The 9,443-nt window shown below is 39.7% G+C and overlaps 1 protein-coding gene across 1 annotated transcript in view; it reads right to left on the bottom strand.

The window, feature by feature from the left end:
• Nucleotides 1–320: 320 nt before the first annotated feature.
• Nucleotides 321–9,443, bottom strand: part of SLC1A2 (solute carrier family 1 member 2) — a 48,564-nt gene continuing 39,441 nt past the window's right edge. The window contains exons 7-9 of the mRNA XM_084851462.1: nt 6,365–6,559; nt 5,498–5,632; nt 321–591 (exon numbers count right to left, since the gene is read on the bottom strand). Coding sequence (XP_084707588.1) covers nt 321–591; nt 5,498–5,632; nt 6,365–6,559 — 601 coding nt within the window. The remainder of the gene's footprint in view (nt 592–5,497; nt 5,633–6,364; nt 6,560–9,443) is intronic.

Below are 9,443 nucleotides of genomic sequence, written 5' to 3'. Positions count from 1 at the left end.
TGAATCACAGCCTCTTTTGTCAACAGGAAATTAGATGAATGACAGAATGGAATGTGATGGCATATTCCTTCTGTATCACACTGCCTTCCATAACACATTGTGGAACAACGTTTACAATATTTGTAAACATTACATGCATTTGTAGTTTCAACAATATTGCCAAAAAACAGAACAAATAAAATACGAACCCACATCTTTAAACTCATCAGCATACTTAATGTCTGGCAGTCAGTGCTGTCACCTTGTTATTAGTGATAAATGAAGAGAAAAAAAAACTACATGCAGGTTAAAAAAGACAAGGGGAGATGAAGCATGACTGGCTAGATGCAAGTCTCAATATCCATAAATGTGAAAGGTACCTTGCACTCATCTATTATGACAGAGTTGTGAGCTGTATAAACACACTGGTTTGAGTTGTTTTCCCTGTGGTTTTTCAGGTCATCATAAATGGACTGAGTCTTGGTCATTTCAATATCTTCATGTCCTTTGTGATGGGCATCAATGTTTTCCAACTCTGCTTTGGAGAGGTGGTAGACAATGCCAGCTCCAAAAGAGTCTCCCACAACATTGACAGATGTTCTCATTCGGTCTCTGCAAGGGAAACAAAAAAACAGATGGAAGCAGAGAAAAATCACTTTATCAGTTTGCAGTGGAGAAGGCTGAAATATGACCATGCATGAGAAATGGGAAGTCAAAGTAGAACTTAGTATCACAATGGCTTCTGCTTTGTATTATTTATTTTACTTAAGTAATGTATACATTCCTTAGGTAATTTATATCCCACCTTTCCTCCAAGCATTTCAATCTGATTGCTCCCACAGACTCTTAGAATCTCTGAGAGACTTATAACCCATGTTCACTTTGTACAGAGAAATATCATGAAGGGAAAGATCCTGCAGTTCTTTAGTGTTAATTTCTCCGTGTAAAGGCCCAACTGTGTGGTCAAGTGGCGATATGGTTGCGGATTTTCTCCTATTGAAAAACAGGCCCTTGGAAGACATGTACAGACATGAACCAATCCCACCAAGCAGCAAGGTATATATGGCCTAAGTCTGTGCAACTACTCTAGGATTGGCTCCAGGAAGGGAAACTCCACCCCATTAGGACAGGCAAGGGTAGACCATAGCATGGCCACTCTCCGAGGGCCACAATAGACATACTTTAAATCTGTATCTAGCAGCGACATCTCCCACCCACCCCCACCCTAATAGGGTCCTGCTCAGTTAGTCTTTTATAAAGGCTAATAAAAATGTCATTTTCCTATGTCCTTGATTTCTCTTCTTGATGTGATGGTTTCAAAATTCCCATTATTTAGAATGATGCATTAAAAAAACACAATGCCTTCCCCTTTTGTCTTCACCAGTTGCACCACGGTTAGAGCAGATACCACCCAGATACCACCCAGAAACCAACTTCCTCACAGATCACCAATGCTTTTCTAGGGTGATATTTTTGCATTTTGCACACATTCAGTAAAGAGTTGCCAAATGGAGATCAGATGGTGGGGCAGCTGTAAGGTCTACCCACAATAACACAGCATATAACCCTTATCTTGCTGTGTGCATGTGAAATATTCATTACAAACAACTGACTCGAAACAAGTCTGGAACCTGTAGGTTAGTAGATTTGCCTACTGCTGGCCTAGTTCTGATAGGGGTGAGGAAACCTTTATCTCTTAGAGAGCCACATTGCTCCCACAGTGGCTGCCTCCCTTCTTTTGTGCTGTTACTCACTATTCCTATATCAGGCGATTTTCTCCAGGCCATAACAGTCTTTTGTTGGTTTGCAAGTTTGCAGTGGCATGGAGAAACTTTCCCCTTCTGCTGAAGCTGTGCTGGACACTGACTGATGCCACAAAGGGTAATTTGAAACAGCCTTTGTAGGATGACCATTCCATTTACATTGGCCCACAATGTATTTCACTTTATGTTTTAGGGCTGAGCCTCGGTGCTAAAATGAAAACGGTTGTTTCCCTGGATGATTTGGGGTCATAAACCTAAAGGCTTAGTTTTACACAATACCAAAGGGGAAGAAAAATAAAACGCTCATGGTAAATTTGCAAGGGTAGCTCTACATTTCAGCAAACGTTCTAGAAGTTGAATCTGAACCATTTGCACAAGACTGTTCTTGTTTCTCAGGGCATAGCATCTCTGTGTTGGAGACCTTTCTGTGACATTTGCTAAGCTTGTCAATTTCCGCTTTGGAAAGTTACAGTTCTTGGCTACCACTAATGACGCTGAATTAATTCCATCTGTGGACAAATAGCGCTGTTCTTTAAAATGCCACTTTTTGTTCAGTTTGGAGAAGAGATCAGAAAACATTAAAAAGAGTTCCTTGTGAAAACCTTACGTCTTTATCTCTCCTCTCCCACAGAGAGCATAAGATGAAATGGATCTACTCTCTCTTATATACTTATAGAGATGGACTTTGCAGCTACAGCAATTTTGAATCAAGATCTATGCAATGTAATAAAATGGGGTATGTCTGAATCCTTTTGTTTTATTCATTTATTACAATTTATTTTAATTTATAAATTATTTATTTATTTATAATTTATTTATTTAATTTATTGTATTATAATGTAATATTCATTTTTATAATAGGAGATATTTGAATCCTTTCATTTTATTCATTTATTATATTTCTATGCTGCTCCATAGATGAAGCTTTCCTTATACACTATTGCTGTGAATCGCTTTTTAAAAAAAGATTTGATTTCGGATAATGAAGAATAACTATTTTTTAAGTTTTTCGTCATCTTGATTTTGAAAAGTCACACTCTTCATTTTCCCAAATTTCATCCACCTGCATCTATACCACAAATACTTCCAAAAACAGACATATCATATATCTATGGCCTCTACATTGTATGGTCGGTTGCTTCTAAATTACAAAATGAATATATTTCTCTGTTTTTTTTTCAATAACTTTAGCAGAATGTCCCTAATACAATTCATATGACTGGCACTGGGGAATGGATTCAGTAATTCAAACCAGGCTGACTTTATCAGCTCATTTAATTAGCACATAGTGACTGGTTATATGCATACCTTTGCCATGTGCTTTTATTTCCAGAAATCCCTTTCATTTGGTTGCCTCACTTTCTTCACATAGCTGGTGATGAGCGTTCATTCTGGATGCTTGGTGAAACTATTCACATAACATGAGTGCGTGTTGAATCAGACTGGACTGACCCCCCGAAGTAAGATGTTTTGGAATCTAGACTACTTCAATCATAACATGTTTAAGAACAGCTATTGACCATAGACAAGTTGCTACTTCTTACAGTCAGTTTTTTCTTTTGCAAAATGGCAATATTAGTAAAATAAAACAAGTAAAATGAAAAAAACCCTATAGTATTATACCCTAAATATGCTATATAGATCATTACGTTATTATTTAAATAATAGAGTGAAACTAGTTTTAAATAAGCCTCAAGAAAGTTTGTGTGAATCAGCTTGAAATCTTTCCCATTTATTTGTTAGAAGACATGCATAAGATTGCACTGCAAAACCCCAGTTTCTCCACTGCATGTCATCAGGTCTTCTGAGGTTCATGTGCCGCCTTGAGATCTTCTTTCTCTATCCGACCTTCTCTACAGAAGGAAATGTCATCACCACCATTCAGCACAGGATTGCTTCAGGGGACAGGCGTTTTCACCAGAACATTATGTGATCTTACACTTTAAAAGATCAGATAACACAGTAGTGAGCCTTTCGACCTGCCTGCTGAGCCTGCAGTGTGTCTCTGCTGGTGAGTTATGGAGTCTGCCCATGCAGAAGGGAGGGCGTCTCTGTCAAGTGACTTGTTTGAAAATGACATTTCCTTGAAAATGACAACAAACAACCACACACACACACATATTTAACATCCTCCTGCTGGCTACAAGTCTTTGCTCATTTTTGCTCCAATATAAAAGTGTATTTGAAATATGAACATGGTCCCCACAGTCCTGCTTTGAGTCATGGTTTTATATAAATATAGTTGCTACACAGAATATAATGTTTTCCCTTTGTCAGCAATCTGCTGGCTGTTGAGCCCCACCTGGTTTCTCATCCGCAGTGATGTTTTCTATCCATTTCTCTAAAACTCAGAGTTCCGGGTTATTAAGGGTGCAGTCCTATGCACATTTAGACATCAAAAAGTCCTACAAACCAGCATTCCCCAGACAGCATGGCTGGCTGGGGAATACTGGGAACTGTAGGCCTTTTTTCTGTCTAAACATGCATAGGATTGCACCCTAAGCTTGGAATACGACTGTTGTAACAGCAGGTGTCACAACATCTGCCTTCTACCACACAAGCCTGCATGTTACATATGTCATCAGAGACTGATCTCTGAATCCTCCCACCTTCTTAAGTCAGGCAGGTGGGGACTGGGGGGGGGGGGGGGGCTTCTTCTGTGGCATCATGCATAAGGAATGCTTTCCCCAGACAGGCTTGCCTGGTATCAACTTTGATGTCTTTTTGAAGCCAGGTGAGGAGTCTCTTATTTGTTCAGGCTTTCCAGTGTGTACCGCAGTTGGTTTTTAAGTGAAAGTTTTATGGTTCAGCTGGATTTTATTCTTCTGTGCCGTGTTGCTTCTGCAGTTTTAAGGTTAATACTGTGTTTTAATTATCGACTACTCCTGTATTTTATTGTCCCAATATGCAAGCTACCCTGGAATGTGTTAACTGGAAGAAAGCATAGAAATATGCCAAACACCAGCAAAAATAATCCTAACTACAGAACAATTGAATATGTTATGGTAGGTGGCTTTAGGAAGTCTCATACATTATATAGTGGTTAGGGGTTTGGCAAGGAACTAGAGTGCAAAGCATGAAATGTGCTTTGTCGCTCTTGTGCCTGCACAGATGTACATTGGATCCTGAGCCACAAGGCAAACCCTGGGCATATCCAGTAATCTAATGGATGGCTTTGTGCAGGCATGTGCATGCACATACATGCCTATGACCATACCAAGCAACACATGCAGTGCAAACCTGGCAGCTCTCTACAGCCTGGGTAAGGGTGGCCTTCCCTAAGATTCGGATGCAAATGCATACTTATCCACATCATTGTTTGTGGGCATATTTTCCTCAGGGAATAACTATTGCATGCAAAGTTCTGTTACATATGTTCGGGATTAGGACTACGTTTCTATCCATTTTGCCAACTTCACACCATTCCAGGTTAAGAAAAGAAATTTGAAATAGTAGAATAAACTGGCCACAATGCATTGCGGAATAAACTGGCCACAGCAGCTATGAGTAGAATTTATTATTCAGCTTGCATACGTTTTCTACAAACTGATATCGGAAACAATTCACAATACATTTCGCTTAAATGCGAAATTATTGCACGCACTCTGGTCATTTGGTGGAGACCCAAGAGTGCTTCTCATATAATGAGGGAAGTGACACCCAAGTGGGTAATCCACTACTCACTAATCCACTACTGAGTGTGTAGTTAATCATGATTTTGAGAAAGGGTCAAAACAGTGTTTGATGTTACTTACAAGAGCCAGTCTACAGCAACAAGCAAACTGATGTCCTGCGTGGGAAGACCTACTGCGGTGAGGATGAGAAGCATAGTTACCAGTCCTGCACTGGGTATACTTGCAGCTCCAACGCTGGCAAGGGTAGCTGTCAGGCTGTAACATTAAAACACGTCTGCTTGTTTAATTAGAATTTTCTCTTCACATTTCTCTTAAGAATACTGGAATTGCACAAACCTAGGCTCTGGCTGTGACCTGCTCCAAGCTCTATAAAAATGCAGTTTTTCCCGTTAATTCAGTACAGCCTCTAATGCTTTGTATTTTAGAGCCTTCTGGTTGAGCTTAAAGTATATTCAATGAGCTTTTGTTAACACAGCTGTCTTTTGAGTTACAAAATAATGATTTTGCAAAAACATTTTCCTCACAATAAACACCCTCATTTAAAGATTTTGGATTAAAAAAAAATGTGATTCATTAATCCAAGCTAACTGGAATAGATCTCTGTTTCCCTGTATTTACAATCAAGTACAATGAGAATCTCTTTTCAACATATTAACATGATCTGTGAAACAAGATTGTAGACAACAGTTTAGGGTCACTTCACATGCTACGAATTCCTACACAGCAATCACTGCCTTACAGGGAACTGTGTAATTTCCATGTCTAGGTTGTAACATGTAATGTCCAACTGTGTGTAAATAGTTATTTAACACGGAACTGGGAAATTTCAGGCAATTGTGACTTTCACTGCTTTTTATAATGGAGATGCTATGAATTATGAGCCTAAATGAAGGCTCCCAACTATTCCCATATTCAAACTGCTTGGGAACAGTCAAGCTCTAGAATATTCAGGTTTTTACCATCTCTAGTGCAGGACAAGAAACCCACCTGACAGTGACTATCTGTCCACCATCCAATACAATTCCATTCATCTGTGCTATGAAGATGGCAGCCACTGCTTCATAAAGGGCAGTTCCATCCATATTAATAGTGGCCCCAACAGGCAAGACAAATCTTGTAACACGCTTATCAATGCCCAAGTTTTCTTCAAGGCAGCGAAAGGTAACAGGTAATGTACCAGCACTGAAAAGCCAAGCAAAATGAAAGACAGCAAAATGAGAGAGAGCAGGTTCTGACTTCATGAGATAATCAGATAGCTTTGTTGACACTCTGGGATGGCAAGTGGCCACCTTACACATTCATCAAACAGGTCTCTCCCAGACCACAGTTGAATTTCCTACCTCAGATCCCAGAAACCACACAATCCTATGTTTCCTCAGACACTGTCTAGGGGGCATAGGATTGCTCTCTAAGTAACTTAGCAACCTATCCTTGCTGATACAAAGAGGCCACTCTTGCCCCTTTCTAATACATAGAAAAGTGGAACACCTATTTATTGAAAGAAAAAAAGATGAATTGGCTGCAGAGGGTGAACAACACTCCCAAGAAAATACTGCAGAGGAAGAGGTGGAAGAAATACTGTAGAAGACACCAGTAACTTTTCAAGCTGCTCCAGTCTCTGAAGAGGAATTGCCAGGAAATTCTAATGACTCTGAAATGAGGCCATTGGAAAATGATAACATGCTCCCAACAGAGAATATTGATAACTCAGCCTCGGCTACCAGTGAGCAACAACTCTAACCACTAGGTGGTGCTATTCCATGTCCTTAAGCGCTTGACTAAGGCTTTATGTACTGTCTTCTCATCTTGCTGTTCTTTTGTTTTGGGAAGTTCCTGTAAAGAGCAGAACTATTTTGGAGGCTGTGTTGTTGATTTAACTTGCAAATCTCTGCTCCTTTAAGTAGATATGATGGTGGTATGTATGTATGTATGTAACTATTAAATTTATAGGCTGCCCTTCCATAAAAACCAGTCATAAAAATGTAAGTGTTTTTAAGTCTGATTGATTTCAGGGAAATAATTAATGTACGTTAACAATTTCCAGTTGAAATAAATGGAAATTAGAAGTGATTAAATGTGATTAAATCACATCCATAGATTATGTTGATCTTCTGAAAAGTGTACTTACAGTACCACCAACTAGTACTGGCATCCTGTTTTTCATCCAGTTACCCATATTTTTTAAAGGCTGAGATAAAACATGAGGAAGTAATGCATAGAGATTGCCAAATTTCTAAAAGGGGTACAATTATAAACTCATGGAGTGATCTCTATAACAGGAAAGGCATTTTTTCTTCTTGTCTCAGTGGCCTTCCCTCCTCTGCTGCTTGTGTCTCTTCTTTACACCTCTGGTTATGTTTGACAGAAAAGGATTCACAGAGGGAAATTTGTGGGGATTCAGTGAGGTCCTTGGCAATACGCTCAGTGTCAGGGGAGGTTTTTTTCAGGCGATGGAAGTGGATAGGACTATACACAATTCTTTCATTGCCTGGTGTGTTGCTGACCACACCATTCTTTGATGTATTGTACTTACCCTTAACCATATGAGAAAATAGACAGAGCTAGATATCAAACTGCAAGAACAGGGGCTGCAAGTTCAATACTGTGGTGAATGAACATTGTACAAGGAGTTAATGCAGGGTAAACGGCAGGACCAAGGCATCATTTTACTGGGCCCAGTACAAATTTGTAACACGGCACCCTCCCACACATACTACGATCCCATCCCTTACATACAATCTCGTGAGTCCTGAAACAAAAGTGCCTGTTTTAATTCTTCATTTTCCATATTTTTGAAATTACACCATGGGTCATATGGAGGCTTTTCTATCATGCCCCCAAACATCCACACCACCACACACCTTTTGCTGTTTTTGTTTAACACAGCATCCATCCTGAAGAAGTCCTACAAAGCTTGTTGATGATTTTGTAACTTTTTGGTTGGTCCTATTAAAGGTATTATCCTATCATTATTAATTTTTTAATTCAAATGGACCAAAGTGGCTGCAAACTTCACTTTAAAGCTTTATTTTTCAGGCCTTTTCACTGCAAAATCTCTGTTGGTGCCAATCAAGGCTTTTACTTCTGTTTTTAAACCTCCATACTCTGTGTGTGTATGTGTGTGTGTGTGTGTGTGTGCAGGGGTGGAAGATTCGGGGGAAAATAATGGTGGGAAAAGTCATTTCTCCTCTCGCACAGTACAGTGGTCTCAATCTGAATCAGGGCCACGTGCACTTACACTAGAGTAAAAAATATAGAGTAATGTATAGCTCGGTGCTAGGAAGGTAGGTTTAGAGAAATAGGTTTCCATAAATAACTTCACCATTAAGAATATACCCTCATTTCCCCTCCTCATGGTAATAGGGTTGCAGCCTGAGCCAGGCCCCAGTAAAGTGTATTCTACCTCACTCCACATTTGGGCCCTAGTAAGAGGCAGGCCGCTGACTACTTCTGGTGGCCATAGGAACTGGAGAACAAAGAGAGCCAATAGAGATACTTGAGAAAGGGAGGGGGTGATAATAGCTGGGAATATCTGTTTAAACTTGAGAAAGTAAACAGTTTTTCCTGTTGGATAGAGTTGGAAGAACCTGTCTGAAAGATAAAGCAGAAAGCATTGCTTAACTGGAAGGACATCTCAGAATCTGAGTCTATAATAGAGGTAAACCAGAAACAACCCAGCATCTACACAGTAACTGGTGTTAAAGAGAAGCCAGATTTAGGGGCCAGGACCACATTGTGGGGCAGGTGACTGATAGATATGTGAAAGATTGGGATAAAAACTGGGGGCAGGGGAGGAACCAGAAAAAAATGTTTTCCAAAAATCCCTGTGTTAAAATGGAAAAAACATCCCCACCCCCATCATTGTTCTGTCTCCCTGTCATTTTTCTGTGGGTTTTTTTTTTTTCAGGTCTTCACATCTCTAGTGACTGACACTGGGTTTTGTGGGGTGGGGAACTGCCTATCATGGGCTATCTCCATGCAAATTCATCATTTTATATGCTGGGATATACCGCATATAAATTGTGCATCAAAGTCATCAGTGGACTACAAGTGAAATAAAAGTAAG

Source organism: Heloderma suspectum, chromosome 1, assembly GCF_057233095.1.
Source record: "Heloderma suspectum isolate Gila_16-S chromosome 1, 16-S_ref, whole genome shotgun sequence".
Lineage (NCBI taxonomy): Eukaryota > Metazoa > Chordata > Lepidosauria > Squamata > Helodermatidae > Heloderma > Heloderma suspectum.
Note: the sequence above shows the minus strand (reverse complement) of the source record. Positions and strands in the feature narration are given on the sequence as shown.